This window comes from Anser anser, assembly GCF_964211835.1.
Source record: "Anser anser genome assembly, chromosome: 4".
NCBI lineage: Eukaryota > Metazoa > Chordata > Aves > Anseriformes > Anatidae > Anser > Anser anser.
In genome coordinates, this window is record NC_139724.1 from 35,615,801 (window position 1) to 35,634,592 (window position 18,792).

General features: G+C 35.8%; 1 protein-coding gene across 1 annotated transcript in view; it reads left to right on the top strand.

Annotated features, from left to right (window-relative positions):
* TTC29 (tetratricopeptide repeat domain 29) overlaps positions 1-18,792 on the top strand; it is a 210,911-nt gene that overhangs the window by 79,367 nt on the left and 112,752 nt on the right. Inside the window, 2 exon segments of the mRNA XM_083833632.1 lie at positions 2,982-3,078; positions 6,946-7,029. Coding sequence (XP_083689758.1) covers positions 2,982-3,078; positions 6,946-7,029 — 181 coding nt within the window.

Genomic DNA, 18,792 nt, shown 5'->3' on the forward strand with positions numbered 1-18,792 from the left:
CGGGGCGGCTCCGCCATTTCGCGGAGGGGGGCCGGTAACCGCCGTGAGCGGCGCCTTCCCGGGGGAAGGGTCGCGTCCTGCGCCGCGCCATGAGGAGAGGTCCGTTCCCCTGGGAAGTTCAAAAACTTTATTTATTTATTTATTTATTTATGTCGAGGGGCTGAGGTAGCGCTAGGGTTTAGGTTATGCAGGGGGGTTAACGAGTGAGGGAGAAAAAAAAAATGCTCCTGGCTCGTAGTCAGTATAGGCTAGGAAACGCTGTAAGACCCTATAGTGCGCAGGGGCTCGAGTGTGGGGGAACGGAATGCTGCCTTGGGCTGTGACCTAATGCAGGTTACCTGGAATAAATTAAGTCAAAAAAGCTGTAGACTTTAAAACATACAGATTTTTTAATAAGTCATATCGGTGCTTTCAGTATAACGAAGCAGCTTGGCTACAGGTCTGTTGTGGCACTCTCTGGCATCCTTTTGTTTCATGGGGTGCAAGGTAGCAGCAAACATCTCCACGATGGTTGGATGTAGCTATGCCACTTCTGGGCTGTTTTCCATCTTGGGAAATACCCATCCTCTGGTTACACTTAAGCATGCTTCAAAAATTTGTAGGAAGAACTAGGAAGTTTCTCTGCCACCTAAAATGTACCAGGAAATGCCATTCCCATCAGCTGGCCTTTCTACCTTTAGCTTCAATGCATGCTGAGGTGATTCCAGAGTACGGGCAGATTCCTACTGATTTCAAGAGGAGCTAGAGGTAGCGCTTCCTTAGTGCCAAACTGGGCTGTTTTGTCATTTGTTGAATTCCCTAGGTGTTTGGTTAAGTAAATAAGATGCAGCTTGAACTTAATAATGAAGGAGCAAAATGTAAAGAGATTAGCAGTCTTTAAATGATTACCAAACAAATTTATGAGAATGCAGTAGCACACACTTCAGAAAGCTGTGTTGCTAACACCTTCCATCATGTGTTTCTGTGGTAGTATATGATCTGCAAATATTACAGTTATCTTGGAAGTAAAGGAAAAACGCCATCTCTTTCACTGGGAGAGCAACATCTCATCTCTGTAATAAAAACATAATAGAGAGTAAATTGAGGCTGGTTTTGGTGTTTTGTTTTTGGTGTGTAGTTTTGTGAGTCTTGATTGTGTTTTGTTGTTGTTGTTTCCCATTCCCAAGCTTTGAGTTTGACGTTGAAGTCAGGGCAATAGTTATAATCCTTGCAAGGCAGTAATGGACTCAGAAAAGCTTATTTGGTGTGCTTTATGTTAGTGGGAGACCTCTGCATGCCAGCCCTTCTGTCACATTCTCAACTAAGGTGTGGTGGAGCCTGAAGTGTGGGGACCAGAGAGGAGCTGGTGTATGCTCCAACCAGGTCCCTTATGGGAGCCACCTGGAGCCTGTGACCTGTGGCATGTTGCAAAGTCCTCCCACCTGTTAGTTAAAGCTAGATGTTTCTGGTGGTTGCAGTGGCTCTGACAGGGTTTTTTGGGCCTCCTTACAGCTGTTATCCCTAAGTTTCCTGCCCCATTGCTGCAGATGGTTGGCTCTTCTGCCTGCCAAATTCAACACCTGCCATTTAGCCCTGGTCTGTTTGCATTTTTTTCCACCCATTGCTTCAAAACTGAGGCTTGTAGAAAGCTTTGCCTCTTCTCTGGGCTTCAATGTTGTTGTTACAAAGTTTACTTACTACTCTTCACTCAATAGCGTCTTCCTAGAAAGAGATTTTCCTTTCTATATTGCTCGTGGATACAAACCTGTCATTCTCTATAAGAAGCATAATCTTTTATAGTGATGAATTACCTATATGCTTTTATTGGTATTTTTTTCTTTCAATTGCACACTTGTGTAAAATGTTGCTGCCTCTAATTGCAAATTATTTATAAATAATATTTTTATTTCTTTAACACACTTATCCTTAGTACTAAACCTCAAAGAATGACTGAAATATCACATTATGTTATCCTTTCAACTCATAGTTGTTTATTGCTACTCCATTCGAAGTAACAGTACAAAAATACTTCAAAATAGCTGTAGCAAAACCTTTCATCAGTGAAATGGCTTTTTTTTTTCACAAAAGGCTAATATATAAAATACTATGCTAGTCTGATACCAGTCATTCCATATCAAGATGATTCATATCTATTTCTTCCCGTAAAAGAAATTTCCTTCCGTCAAATGTAGCAAATAGTTAACACCCCCCACCCCATTATATTCTGTTTTCCCATCCCTATTAAAAGTTTGTGCCTTGAGGCCTACCAGCAGGGCATGCAATACCTACATTAAAACAAATTTAAAAGTAAGGGTGCTCCTGCTGCTAACGTCCTCAGATCACAGACATGCAAAATGAAGGAACTGGCAGCTGAAACTTTAATGGTACGAAGTGTAGGCTGAATACTTGGGGAAAAAACACAGTAGCTCTATATGACAAAAAAGTCCTATTAGCATTTATGTACTTCAGAATGACAAGCTAGACAATTCTACCTAACTGTGGGGCTTTGTGCTTCTGTTTTAAGTAAAATCCTATGTTGCAAGTGTAGTATTACTTAGATTTTCTACTCAAATGGTTGTTACTGGTGCAATTATGTGTTATTTTGAATGTTAATGCACTGCCTGTTGTTGCATAGCACACTGCACGTTCAATCCTTTCACCTTATGTATTAACTTAGAATATTATTAACACTTGGGCCTGCGTAGCTTGAGGAAGCATGGGGAATCACATGCAAGTAAGACTCCTGCATTGTTTGCCTCTGTGTAAATGAAGAACAGTCCAATGTAACAGAGAAAACCATTGAAAGTAAGATCATAACTGTTTCTATGCATTATGGCCTAATGAGACAATGCTGAGTCCTGAAAATATTTGTGTGGAACTGGAGCCCAGCATTACACACAGTGCAATGGAAATAAAAGAGAGTTAACTGGGATGTGACATAAAAAGAAACTGGATCTTGGCGAAGGCATTGTTTAAAATAATGTGGTGTGTGTTTGTTTTAGCTGAAATGAATGTGCTACCTCAAGCAGTCATAAAAAGCCCATTGGAGCATCCCAGGTTCATAGAGCAGACTGTTTGCCCACCATTAGACTTTGCAAGGTATGTGCCTTTTTTCTTTCAGAGTATTATATTTACTGTGAATAACTTCAATCACTTAGCCAATGTGAGAAATTATGCTTGCTTTATTGTGATATTTTAAAAGGCAAGAATCAAAGAGAAGGAAGTTCTCTGTTAGGAAAGTTTCATTGTTAATAGGAAAGAAAAAGGAAATGTGTTCTGTTGAAGGTTGGTATTTCATCCTAACTTTTCAACCCCCCTTCAAGAGCTGTAGGAATTTATTTCTGATTAGTAGATGTTGTCTTTCATTGGTGCGAATGAAGGTCAATAAAAATGTTCCTATTTGAATTTAAAAAAAAAAAAAAGGGGGTTTTTCTTTTTATTCAAACAAAAAACAGTTTGGAATCTCTCAAAATATAATGAATGAAACTGTCTTGAAAAAACATTATCTTGTACTTAATAATCGAGAAAGTAAAATACAATGCCATAATCCTTTCAAGCTGTCCTCTTACGCGTGCCTGCATGGCTTTTCATTCAGCTTCCATTTCTCCTCCCAGTTATTAGTATCTATATATCTATGCATTTTTGTTTCTCTGCCAGTGAGTGCTGGTCTCCCAGTTACTATTCTGCCCTACTATTTAATCAAACAAATCTATTCTTTAGTTAAGCATCCATAATTGTAGTCCTGAAAATCTATGCTTTTTTTCCTGGAATTGCCTCCATTTCAGAAAGACTTATGGCTATTTTATTCTTCTTCCTTTCTCCTTTTTTTCTGTGTTTTTGTTTGTTTGTTTTGTTTTTTCCCCAGTCTGAGTGTTCCCCATTGCCCTTTGGCTCACAGGTCTGAGGCATGTCTGAGTTCAGCAGCTGTTTCTTCCTATCTAAAGCAGTTAGGATTCAGGAACAAGGTATTCTTGGACCCAGCCTTTCTGAGGGCTTCGTATTGGCGGATGTTCTCTCACACATTGATAGAATGAGAAAACGCAATTATGTGCGTCTTAAAAGATATTAAAAAACTAATAATTTAAATTTGTATGGCTGGAGCCATGTTCTGCCGCCTTCACTTTTTCCGGTAAATATGTAGCTGCAGAACTTACCTCAGAGGTAGGATTGTTTCTTTCCTTAGGAAATTTCATATTCTAGAAGATAATTCTCCAGCAATTCTGTAGAAGTTGTGTCTATCTGCAGAAAAGAAATGTGTGATTCTGTAATGGTGGAGGCGATGCTGTAGATGCCTAGTGATTAGAACAAGACAAGCTCTGCCATTTTCTTTGATAGGAAATGCTGGGAAAGCTTGAGTCTAAGTTAACAGAATATTCAATGGGGATAGAGAGTTATGTGAGAATCAGTTTGGTCCTTCGTATTTCATGCAACTTTGTTCTGTTGTTTGATTAAAATGCCATGTGTATTTATTGTGAAGTCTATTTCTAGTAATAATCAGTAGCTATTTTTGCTCTGTAAACTGTTAACAGAAATAGTTATAAGAATGCATGGTATAAAATGCTAACTGTGGGATAGCTGTCCCTTGGATTAAAATATATTTGTTTTTAATAAGGGAGAGATTTAAATAAGATTCAATTTACAGGTGGAGAATACTCTTATATAAACTATTTATGAAATATAGTGAGTCATAATTGAACACTGGAGAAATAAGCCTAAAACTGTTTGGAAGAAGCGAGTGACAATTTCTAGAAGAAAAGAAATGATGCTTCTTAGCCAGTGCCATCCTCAACTCATTCCTCTATTAGAAACAATGTCTATTCTAAGTCACAGAGTCAGTTCTTCACATTAATTACTTCTATTATTTTTAATTCTCATTGCATATAACAAGATATTTTAAATAATGATTATTAAGGTAATGGAATTATCTACTGTGGTTTTCTTCCCCTATGTATGCTTGTCTTTTACTTCCATCAGTCCAATACACAGGCTGTGGTGAGGCATACGTAAACAGCAGCTAGTTTGCAAGTTGTTGCTTTTGCTCTCTTTAACCCTGGCTGCATATGTCTTTTTCTTTTCTTAAGTTAGAAAGTGTTCCCAATCAGAATTCAGGAATTTTTATCTTGACTATAAGGCGGGTAACAGTTTAAATCATATACGGTTTTGTGTTTTTTTTCCTGATTGCTTCGTATTTAAATACCTTTGAGAATATAGTGAGAAAACATCAGTCTTCCCTTTATTCCAGTTTGAGTTTATTTTTTTCATTGCAGCATAGATTAAATTGAAGAAAGCTGGCAGTGATGCCTAGAAACTTGTATCTTGAGTTGAACTTTTCAGTTTGGGGATCTGGACCTTTTAAGATTTTTCCTTCTATATCTGGTGGGTTCTCTATGTGCTTGTGGTCTGAAAAAGGCTCATTTTTGCAATCTTAAAGTACAAAGTTCAGGTGTTTTTACATTTTCTACCAAATAGTTCATATTTAATTACACAGACATGCTACTTTTCAGATACATTTTCTGAATAGCTTATACTTATTTGAAAACTGGTATTTCTGAGTAACTATGTTTTTGTTACCTGGTGTAATAAAACTATTGCGTCTTGACACATATTTTACGTCAGTTTAAAACATATAATAACTGCTTTATCTTTGTCCTAATGACGCTGTCTTCCTAATTTGTCACTATTTTGAAAATTTTGATATTGATTACATTTTGATGTTGATTGTTGCTGAATTTTTATGGCAGTATCTGTAAGGTGTGTGTTTTTTGTGGCCAGCAGCAATTCACATGGATTGTGTTATGTGCTGCCTGAAAGCACAAGCCTCTGTTGGTGTGTCTCAGTAGCAGTAAATTCTGGAACAAATTTAAATGCCTTATTTGTGCTGGAAGTTTTCACTATTACATTGTTTTAAATACAGACATATCAAAATATCTCTACATTGCTTAGCTCTTTTGTTTTCATTTCAATGAACTTCATGAAGTGTCTTTGGTATTCTCAGAGCAATAAGGAGCGGGATGCTTATATTAGCTAATGTTATGAAAAGAATTACTCTCATGCCTGTAATGAAAGACAGCAATGTAATACAGACAGAGAAAGAGGAAAGTAATAGATTTATGTGAAACACTAATGTTGAATTTCTTTTATCTTTGATTGGTTAACCAGACAATCTTTATGCTCTTTTAAAGAATAAAAATAAATTCACATTACTTTTATGAAGTTAACGTCCTCTGCTGTTGGAATATCAGAATCTATTTAAATACACTTTATGGTCAGGAAGTGCATATTATCCTTTAAAATTCAAGGCATCTCTTGTGTATCAGAGTAGAGATGTTGGCTCAAATGAAAGATGAAATGATGTATGGTTCAAATTTCAAAATTAGATCTTTGCACCTTGAAATTTTTAGGAATTGTGCCATTTCTTTGGCCACTGCCCTGCGCTACCCCTGTAGCAGAGCACTTTTAGTAATGCACTGCTCAAATTGTGGACAGCTGAGAGCAGACTTAAAACTCTGCATTGCACTAAGGAAGATATATTTGAGTTGGGTTTGGGGATTTTTTTTTCTTTGAAAAAGTTAAATAAACAATAGATTAGACCACTCTGGTCCATACTGATAATGCGAAAATGTAATGGTTCTGATGTAGAAAACAGATTAAATATAGGTAGCCTAATTAATTGTTATTGATTTAGCTAACACACAATTTCTTGTAGCTTAGACAGAAATATCACATAACCAGGTCCTTGAAAGCTAAACCAATTCTTTTTTTTTCTTGCAGAAATAAAGATCTGAAATAGCTACAGACCTAAAAAATAAAAAGATATTTGTATGTGTTTATAGAATGTCTGATACATTACTCTGTCAATATTTCAGTATTTAGCTCTACTTGGCAATGCGAATATATTATACATGCTGCAGAAGTCTATGTTAGCACCTCACAGTGTTTCTTTTAATTTTTTTCATTTAAATTTAGGATTCATTTGATCAAAGACAAAGATGGCATAGATGATTATTTGGCGAAGAATATCAAAGGGTTGTCAAAACAAGAAGCTGCTGCGTAAGTTGGCTTTTTTGAGGCATTTTAACATCCATAAGTTTATTGTTTCCTTTGTTTCTAGTCATCATAATCATTTAAATTTAAAGTTCCCTAGGCCCTACCCTTTTTAGTGGAACTTGGCATTTAAAAATTGAAGTTGATATTAAATAATGATGGATATTTCTCCTGATCTTAAATCTATCAAAGCATTTGACTCCTTGGCTTTATTAATTTGTGTATTTACCAAGGTTTTATATCATGTTTGTAATGCTGTATTTAAGATTGTGTCAGTAATTATACTTGAAATTGTGCTTGTTTTTTTTTTTACCTTTTTTTTTCTTTTCCTCCTCTGAGCCTCTGTGAAATATCTCCTCTGGGGTACAAGCTTAGTATATAGACATACATGTTCTTGTAATTTTGAATTATTATTTAGCAGAGCCCAACTGCTGACTTCTTTGGTGAAGCATTTAATACACCATTAGTTATTTAAAAACCCAATGAATGAAAGAAATTTATATAATTTTTGATTTTTTACAGCTGAGGTGTTTACACTTAGATGTTACAAGAGATTACCGACTGACTTATTTTTCTGGGGTCTTTTAACAGAGCTGGGGTTCAGCACCATCAAAATTGATGAAATAATTCTTACAAATCTGAATTGCTTAAGTGAGATGATTTATTTATTTCGATATTTAAATAATAAAAAGATGCACATACAATTAACAATTAATATTGCAAGATCACCCTTGTGGATTAGAAACATTCTATTAATCAGACGGGAATTTGACCAGCTGGCCAGCGTTCATCTTTTCTTCTTCCTAGCCTAAGGATGTACCCGCAAACCTTCATAATGCACTTTCAAATGAGAATCTAGAAAAATACCAGGGGTATTTTAAGTCTAGGGGTAATAACTTTAGCAGTGTCCTAAAACCCTACCGTATAATACTCAGCCAGCAGAGTGAGTAGACTTTGATCATGCTGTCATACTAACCATTCCTGGCCTCACAGCAGCTTTATCTGCTCCATGCCTAAAGAATATCGAAGTCCTGCAATACCAAGGCAAAGTGGGGTGCCGTTGTAGCAGTTTCCTTAGTGTTTCTTAACATGCTGTTTTTCAAAGTTATAAAAACCTCTTAGCGATGAAAACTGAAATATCATATATATTCTGGTTTATTTCTAGCCAGATTTGTAAGGACACCTTTTGAAAGATTACATTCATAGTCTGTGCTTTTAGTTATTCTTAGAATTTCAAGTTTTGATAGTAACTCAGCAGTTACAGAATTTCTGTAGTATATAGTTTACAAGTACTGTTCCATAAACCTTTAAAGCAAAAAAATAAAAAGTAACAAACTAGCAGCTACACAGCTACATTAGTACTGGGCTAATATACTTGTAAAAATCTAAGTGCATCAAATGTAATTTTGAGCCAATTTAAAAGTAAGGCAATGCCATATCTGTAAATAATATTACCGAAATCAATGCTATGTTTTGTATGCCACTGCAGACAAAAGATTTTTTTTATTAAAAAAGTGTGAGAAAGGGCTTATAATATGTTGTGTAGCTTTAAAATAGTTTTCATTCCAAAAGTAGATTGTTGTACTTCTGTATAAAAGGGCAGGGCGTCTTTCTTTTGCCACCTAAATACTTGTACATTTGTTGAGATACTTAGACAATACTTATTTAGTGAATAGATTTCAAGTTTTAAATACTGTGTAATGGAGTTATGATCTTTTGTGTTGTTTTTTTTTCTTTTTTTTTTTTTCCAGAAGAATTGTCATTGAGTGCTTTAAAATTAAAGCAAAAAGCCACTAGTTTTAGCCAGTGCAATAGTGTCATGGAGTTTGGTCAACAAAATAAGTTAACAAGATTTTTAACAGAAATTTAGTTTTTTTGAACTAAAGCAAATTCTTCCACATTGAGTTGCAGTTGTGCTGACAGCAGTTATGCACGTGCAGATCAGTGGTACTGTATGTTTAAATGCAGATTCCTTAGTGTAAGGATGTACTGATTAATGATTCTCAAATTAGGTAGTGTGAGTTCTGCATCCCCTGTGCTGACAATTGCTAGGGTATGTGGATGGAAGAAGTCTTGGCAATTTGTGGGTGGAAAAAAATCAGCTAGTGTGCTCCCAGTAATCCAGTTACTAAGATTAGTTTGTTTACTGTACCTGTTTACTGTTTATTGTAAAGGACAATATTTACAAGCAATTTCATGCTCCTACAGAAATTAATAATAAATTATTATTTAATAACAATTTATGAAATTAACATCCATGTTGTTACTAAGCAATTATTTTGTCAAAATATTCTTGTAGTCACACTCCTGCTTACTATTAAACTTCATTTACTTTTTTCAGTGCCAATTCGGCAGATAACAGTTTATTACCTGTTAAATACTGGAATTTAAGCATAGTATTACATATATGGAAAAAAGCAGTATTCTTTAAAATTCTTCCCTAAAATTGTGTGCTGCATGTTATTCTCTGAAAACTATGTAAGCTACTTTCTTTGTAGTTGAAGGGAAAAAAATTGTTGCAGTTATTTTTCCATTATACAGTATTGTACTCTCTTCCGAAGTTCAGTAAATGAGAAGAATTCCTCTAAGTGTATTTATGTTATAATTTCTGTTTGTTTGGGGAAATGCAGAGCTTTTTTGGTAGTATTTTTTTGTATCAGGATGATGTGATAGAGGAGAAAGGAAAAACAATGCTAAAGGAAGATAGTACTTCAATTACATTAAAACAAGATATTGCTTTTTTTTTTTTTTATTGATTTTGTTTTGTTTCCTTCTCTAAGCCCGTGTCCTGAAATCAGAAGTAAATGTGGTGCAAGAAGCTACAAATGGAAGAGAAATGAGGAGGGGAGGGGCGAAAAAAAAAAAAAAAGGTTCCCATTAATGCAGAATGTGACCACTTTCTTGCCACAGGCTTTTGTAAGTTGTGAGAAGGTTGACTGACTCCACTGGCCTTCATGGTGCTTTCCCTGAATACTGTTCTTAGTCTTGACTCACCAAATCATTAATGGCTCAAAATCAGGTTGCAGTAAAAATTAAAATTTGTTCTTATGACTGATCTAAGTGTCAAAAGGTTCATGATGAACTGTGAAGTAAGGCATTTTCCATCAAAAGACTGATTCCAGGATTGAATCTTCAAATGAAATTGGAGCCTAGAATGATCCAGAATTTGATAATGTCATTCTTGTTTCTTGATCTTTTTGTCAGGGCCAGAAAGATCAAGTAACAGTTCTCTCCTCTTCATACAAATTAAAACCATCTGGATAAAACCATATTAACAAAAAAGAGTTAAAGACTAGAAAGAGACATTTTGAAATCTTTTTGATGAGAGGAACAGTTTTGGTTGGTAGTAACAAAAATATTGCATTACTGGTTTTACTGGATATATTTCTGCGAATTAGATGATGGGATTAGACTTCTAGTGTCCTCAGTCTGGACTCATTGGTAGTCAGATGACTTCTCAGTTATACAGAGAAGGTACTGGCTGACCTAGATGAGCAGAAACAGTAGTGTTTGTGTTTTCTGTCTTGTGAGTGGTTGAGCAGTGTCTTATGGATAGCTTAACTTGATAATTTTCTTTCTGTAAAGACGTACTCTGATGTGACTTTTTCAGGCAGGAGACAAGATTATTGTATATACATTTTGAGATATATTGAGTTGTTCTACATAGAATTCATGAGAAGGCTGGTCCATTTAAAGATTAACTAGAACAACAAAAGGCAGAGGCTTTCATTCCCTGATGGGCTGTGGCACCCAGAGCAGTTGCCAGCCAGACATCTCAGTTGTGTGGAAGAGCAGCCATTGGGAAGAGGAATAATTAAACTGCTCTGCAGATTGTATACAAGTGGGTGTCTGACTCCTCATAGGTTTCTGCAAGATTTTCTTTTGGAAGGTGACAGCATTTCCATGTTCTGTAGCTTTTATGTCCGGAGCATGGCCCTCAGTATCCTTCAAATTCTCAGACCTATCCACAGAAGTAGAGACTTGAAGAGTTAAAAGTATTATTTTGCTTCTCTTTCTCTAATTAAATATAATGTTGGAATTCTCCAGAGGCTGTATGGTTCCTCTGAACTTTGGAATTATTCCTCAGCAATTTCATGTTTTATGAGACAGGCTTCTGGTAATTTCAAAGGCAGGTGAGTATTAAACAGCCCTCTTAAACAATGGGCTTTGTGATTTATTTACTTTTTCCAGTCAAATGATTGACATCACCTGCACTGAGCTACAAGATGTGAGGTACTGTTAGAGTCTGTCTAAAGAGACTTTTACCATTTTTTTGCTTCTTCCAACTACTATAGAAAAGTGGTGCTTCTCTGAGTAAGACAACATCTCAGCATAAGAAAGCTGGAATGCAATATTTTTTGCTGTAGGAATGATGACTAGTGAATATAGTAGTAATTCTTTACTTCTGTAAACCTATGTCCTGCTTTGCAAAAAGAGCAAAGGGGATTTCAGACAAGTTTAACTTGGATCCAAATAACTAGGTTAATCACCCCATATAATCAGTGAAGGTAAGTAAGAAAAAATCTCTTGATTAGTTGAACCCCATCATTGAATCTTCAGACAACTGCTCTAGAATAAGGTGGATTACACTTCTGAAGTACCTGTTTCTCTCTGTTGCCTATATACTGAACTCAGGCTGAGCAGCTCAGCTGTAGACATGTATGTTTTATCAGCTGAATCCCACACTAGAGAACTATTGCATTTTGAAAAGTGTAAAATAGATCAGATAGTGAATGTACCTTTCCACATCTTCTAATTTCTGAGGTGGTGTTTATACAAAAAAAAAAGGCAAGTCCAGAACAAAAATGACCTGGTATCCATCTTGAATCTTATGTTATCGCCATATAACAGAAGATTATTTTTCCATTCTTCAGTTAAAGAATTAAAGGGACAAATTATTAACTATCCTCCCCTCTCAAGTTCCTGCTGTTTTCAATGTCAATCTTAGCTAGGGCAGGTCAAAAAAAGAAAGATGTCAGAAAATCAACAAGGGGTTATATGCAAGTCTTCAAGATAACTTTGAAGAAATAACAGATTTCTATTCTATGTCCTTGCTTGTTTTACCCATTGTTCTCTGCATATTTAACCCCATCTGTCCTCCAGGACTAGAGAGGAAGGAACTTCTTCACCTGATTAGAGCCAGGGTGTTCCAGAGACTCCAGTAAGGGAGAAGAATGGGATTTGTGGGGTGATGGAGAGGAGAAGGCCTAGCTTGAAGAGTGTTTTATTCTTCATTTTCATCACAGCCATGACAGACTACTAAGCCCTGCTATTAGACTGGGCTTCTTCTGACCTTGTCCTGTGTTTATAAGTTGTTTAAATCATGAGAGTTCCAGTGCTCATTTTTAGCTTTATTTCTGTATTTGTCATTGTTCTTGGTGTTAATGGACCTGTTCCTTTAAGGAAGCTGAATACAAATGACTGATTGGGTCTTTGATTAATCCAGATTATCTAGTTGCTTTCACTTCTACAAAATAAATTAGTGAACTGTCTTCATAGGTTACCTGTGGTATCTTTTCCTAAACAAATAGATTGGGATCTCTTTTTCATTGACAGCTTACTATATTGCCATGTTCTCTTTTTAACAACCTGACATCTTTACAGAGGCTTCCCAATATGGACACGCATAATATAGGTTTGGGAATTCTGTGTTGTAAGGTGGATTTGACCACTTCTGTGTTATGAATTCCGCCACCCCGAAGTGGTTTAGGAGGCAAAACTGAGGAGTGAGGATCTCAAGGGACAGAGGCAGCGCTAAGAATAAAAGCTAGGAAAAATATTTTCTTAGTGTGGAGCTAAGGCAAGGAAGAAGATGCAAATGCTATTACCAAAAAGCTTGCAAAAGGAGATTTCAGACATAGATCAGCTAACATGTAAGTGCAAATTCCGCTTTCCCCTTGTATTTCAGTCCTTGATTGCACAGTGTTTGGCTATAGTGAGGCACTCATTGAAGCTGCTTCCATTCCTTCTGTGTATAATACTATGAAGACAGGGAGAGAGGAGAGCTCCAAGAAGCTAAAGAAGCAGCAAAGGGAGCAAGGAGTCAACTGGTCTTCGCCTTTCATAGTCAAGTCTTAGTAAGATTTTGCTGTTCTTGCTGATACCAGTCTTTGGATGTGACCCATGAGCACCTTATGACCTTTGGTCACATTGCTCAGGTTGAGAACTGTTCGAATGTTGTGTCAACTCATTTACATTTTACAAGGACGATTCTTCATTTTAAAATACTAATAACTAAGGAAGAATGTAATTCAAAACCAAAGAAATGTAGCCCTTCACAGTAAAAGAAATTTTAAATTAAGGCTCTATCCCAAACTCCCTGCTGATACGATGCTTGTGGAAAGGGAGATGGCACAAGTTACTTATTGAGCTAGATGATAAATTTTAATTTTCTTTGCCATTGCTTTCACAATATTATTTAAATATGTATTTTTTTTCTGTCTGAATAATTCCTAACAATCTTACTTGTCACGACCAGGATTTAATGTTTATTAAACAACTTTCAAAAAGAGATTTTAGTACTTAGAGGCACACATTCTTTCTGGTCAGATGAATGATCTCTGTGAATTTCAGGCCTGATAAACATGTGATTTAGTGTAATTGGGCAGTGATCTAAAGAACAGAACTGTGTGGGAAGTGAATGGTTTGCCTTTCCTAAAGAAACTTCTCTGTACATTTGTGTAATGTGAAAGGTTTTTCTTGAAAAGGTTAAAAAAAAGTTCTAATCAACTTCTGTACATTATGTAGAACTTCATTTTCTAAACTCTGCAAAAGAAAGTTTCATATTTAATGGGAAATCATGAATTATTCCATTTATTATCTACTTCCTCCTTTCAAAGACATGATCTGGATAAAAGGCGGGGTGAATAATTTCAAAAAATACAATACATTTTTAATGGGAAGGTGCAAACTACAGATTCTCATGACTATTAGCAAGTATAGAGGAAACAGAATTTTACTTGCAAAAACTCATCAAACTCTTGCAAAGATAAAATACATGACATACTTTAATAAAGAAGAACACAGTGAGCTGAAGTTTTTCTTTTTTATGTAACTTGTTGTTTTTACTAAGTTTGGTCTTACGGTTTTCTAGTGCTTTCATTTCTCAGTAGTTCAACAATATTTAGTACTGGAGATAATGTACAAGCTATACACAACTGACGTCCATTTTTAAAACATTCCACAAAGGCGAAGCATCTCTAACATATGAAAAAGTATGAAATAAAGAAAGACAGTCTAATTTGCCTTGATGCAGTCATGACTTCCTAGTAAGTCTTACAGTGAATCCTTCTGAATTTGTAAAATCCTTGCTTTTCTCACACTTAATCTCTGTCTATTTGTCTTTATACTACTAAGTTCTGGTACTGAGACTGAGTAGGTCATCATAAATGCAAAAATACTCTGGAAATTGTTCATGGCAATAGTATGATTGTAAATGAATAGCCTTGTGTAGTGTTTTGTGGTAGTCGTAAGATGATGATTAAGCTTGAGATGATACGGAGAGAAAATAATGATAATTATCTTTTCCAAAGATCATTTTACATGCTGTGAAAGACAACTGCAGAAATTCCTGGCTCTTGGTCCATTAGGTCAGCTCTGAAATAGGAGGGGAAAGTTAAAAAATAGTTCATTTTGATAAATAACTGTCCATAAAATATGGTTGGAATTACTTTTTGTTAATGAGCATAATTAATTTAGAAAGAAAATCAGAAAGATTAATGAAGATAATGTTTTTTTCTTCTTATGCTTGAAATAGAAGGTAATGATTACAGGTGTGTGTGCACTGTTGTATGAGAAACACTTTTATAAGGGTAGCACTTTTTTTTTTTTAATTGCTTTCATTGCATTTATGTTTAGGAACAGAATATGCCAAAAGTTCATTGCTAAATTTATACCTCCATTTTCTGTGTTAATGAGGATTCTTAATTATTACAGTACTCACATTCATTTTAAAATACTTCTTCTGTGTCATCCTTTGATGTTTATAATTGATTAATTTTTCATTTTATGTAGTATTAAAGTGGCAGTGTAGCTTTGAACAAAAGAAAGCGAGTCCAATATGTGTGTTCTTTGTGGGATCCTACTGACAGGATATGCATCCACTTTTGATTGCATGATTTAGTTTAAAGCGTGGTTTGACAACAGTCAAACTGTGAGGCAATAGATGAAAAAATACTGCATTACTTGTGCTGAAAGTTATTGTATCTGTATATGTGGTACAATATTTTCTGATACACATTATTTTCATCTTTACATTAACAGTTCTGAATATATAACTCCATAATCCTTTTCTTATTTTAAAAAATTGAATTTTTGCATAATTCATTTTTCAAGGAGATGTTCCTACCTCTGATGATATGTACAAATTGTTATGCAATATTTTTTATTTGCTATTTAGAGTAGGGACCACTTTTTAAAACATTTGGGGGGTTGGTTGATTTTATGCTTTTATAGTAGGACATTAGCTATTTCATCTTCATAATTTGGAATTAAAATCTTTCACCCCACCCCAGAATATCATATAATTCTCAGCTTTAGTAATCAAAAATTCTCATGTGTAAGCTACTGTCTATTACTACTTAATAGCATTTACTGTACTTTCATATCTTTCTTTAATGAGATTGCTATATTCTACAATTTAACATATTACTACCCAGTAAATATTTCATTAAAAGAAAAGTATTTAAGCAGGCAGCCTTTAAACTGGGATTAAAGAGGGTTGTGCCCTCATGCAGTTAAATATCCTTGTATCAGTAACAGTATGTGGTGAAAATGTGCTGAGTACACCAGCACGCTGAGGGCTTGACTCACCCAAGTATTCATGTCTATATATTTTCCCACTGAATTCAGATACTCTGACTACTTGGATATGTTTTCAAGTTCGGTATGTACCTAACCTTGGTGGATTGCAACATAAATGCATGACAATATGGTTTCTAGCCGTGTGAGTACATGGTTTTATACCACTGTAACGCTCGATCGTAGCATCACTGAATGCTGAACAGGTAAAACCTTTCAGCGTCCATATTTACTAAGTATCTAAATAAGTAGGCCCCTCAACAGGGCCCTGCAAAAGTGACTTCACTACAGATGTGGGTCACCAACTGTTACAAAACTACTAAGGTTTTTTGGATGTCCAGCTGTAAATAAATGATAATTCTTAGTTTGATTCTTAGGCAGAACAGCCTGAAATGATAAGCACTTACAGCATGCTTATCTTTTTTGCTTTCTGTAGTATAAATGGTTTTACTTTATGCATACACTTTTCAAATTTTACTGAGGAAATTCTAATATGTCCCTGTTCATGTCGTGTGTGTATGCATATAAGTTAAGCATAAAGTAGCTAAGTGTTCACATACTTGATTTATTTTAATTTTTCATGTAGTTTTATAGACAAGAAATATAATAACTAATACTTGCTTAAATAAAGGTAAGCAAAAATATCTTGGTTATTTTTTCATAATTTTGTCATCCTGATCTAAGGCATTTATATCAGTCATTGACTTTCGAGCTACAGAGGAAATCCCAACTGGACGAAATCTATCTGAACACAGTTTTTAAACAGTACAATCATCGGTATAGTAATTATTTTACATTGTTAATGCATTCTAATTTTATATACTATCATTGTTTAATCTATGCCATTTTGTGCTTTACAAAATGGGATCATTACAGTACACTTGCATTGTAATTAGCAGCAGGCATTAACTATAGTGTTAAATAAATCCTAGAAAATCTAAAGAAATGAACCTTAATATGAAAAATAAATAAATAAAAACGTGACATCTGAAAGTAGTAGTCATCTGTACTTATTTTGCATGTCTGTAATTGACCATATCAGACAGGAGACATGGAGAAGCTCACAATAACAAATTCTGTTATTATCTATTGACTATTTTGATTATTCCTAATACCAGTACTTGTCTCTTGGACTCTTAATTTCTGTTGCCTTTTCTCTCTGTAAAGGGTAGAATGCAAATAGCTTTGTTGTGTAGGGTTTGAAGTTAAAGGGAATGTAGGATGGTACTCTCCTGATCTCCACACATTGCTTAAGACTCTTGTAAACAGTAACATAGGAAGGTCCCTGAGATGGCAACAGCAGTGTAATTTCGTTAGCCTCAGTGAAGATTTGTGTTTCTGATTTTTGCACCTGTAAATGCAGATTAGAATCAGGTTTCTGTGCTCAAGCCAGATTTCTCAGCATGACTGCGGATGGTTTTAAATAGCAATGATAGTAAAAGAAAATTATATAAGTAGTTGTATAGTGTAAATAAAGTGAAATACCTGTAGCAATATCGTGGTATATTTAAAGCACGATGTATGTTTAACAATAGCAGTGCCTTTTCAAGCTTGCAGATCCACATTCAATAGCTGCTTCTACCTGTGCCATCTAAAACATGGTCCCACTAAAATGGCAGCTTTAACTTTTAGTGCTTATGTATTTGGTATTGAAAATGTTGCTGATTCTTACACGTACACAAACAGACACACACATCCCACCCCACAAGTGCACAGAATTTTGCAGCACCTCGTGCCATAGTGCTGCATCGCAGGATCTGCTGCTGTATGCCAAAGGCAGAATACCCAACCAGATCAGTAAGTTGACCTCGTTTCACTATTTTACCCAACCTGGATGAACAAACATCTAGTAACATGAACAGGGATGTTGATGAGAGATGAGAGAGATTGTGGATGAGGGAGACAAGTGCGCAGTGAGACGATGCTGGGCATCCGCTGTTCCTCTGTGTTTGTGTTAAATATCGGCTTTCATCTGTTGAATTTCATGATTTAAAAATAAATAATCTGCTGGTTTAGATTTATTTGCTTCTGTTTGATCATAAAAATAGATGTTGTTATTAATAAGATGTCTTTACAGGTGCATTTGAAATCTTTCTCCCAACATGCACGTGTGGTCGTTCCAAGGGGAAAGAGGACTTCAGGTCTATGTTCACCTTACAGTTCAATTTCAAAATGAAACACGGGTAGCATTTCCCGGCTATGCACTCCTTATAATTGGACTAGCTTAATTGCTCGCACGCACCTGCGCGCGCAGTGCAGGCATGTTCCTGGCGTCGTGCTTTTGGGGCAGCGAGCAGCGGGAGCCAGCGCAGGCCGCAGAGCCCGGGGGCTGCGCTCCGCGAACAGGCTCCGTGGTGCGGCTCCGCTTTGTTCTGCGCCGTGCCGTGCCGCGCCGCGCTGACAGCTGCCTGATTAACTTGTCCTGCCTGCAGTTTTCCAGTTTTCCAGTAGATGCCCCCAGAGACCATTAAACCTCCTGAACGTCTCCGCTTCAACCAAATGAAAGGCCAGTCTTTTTTCATTTTGCTTCCCGAAGTAACATAATTGTTCAAAGGAAACCCGAAATCGGCGTGGACGCGGTGTAGAAAAATAAACTTGCTGTTTTAGTAATATATCATAATTAATACATTAGGTAGTAAGGTTCAAAAGGCTCAGCATAAACTAGTTTATTAATGTACTAGAACCATAAAGTTAGCAGTTGGATTTTATAAAATAAATCACATACATTTAATTAGGTATCCATTTTTGATACTGATGTTAGGAATAAAGTAATGTGCAGTAATGTGAAACATGAGACATTGTATTTAATCTCTTATTTTACATGCTGCATGATATTATAAAAAGCAGTGCAAAAAGGATTTTGAGGATTTAAGACTTATAATTTATTTCAAGATACTGTGAAAAGTTTTCTTCTGTCACTGACACCGCTCCTCTGTTCAAAAGGACTGCTTGTTGGAGAAAGAAGCCTGG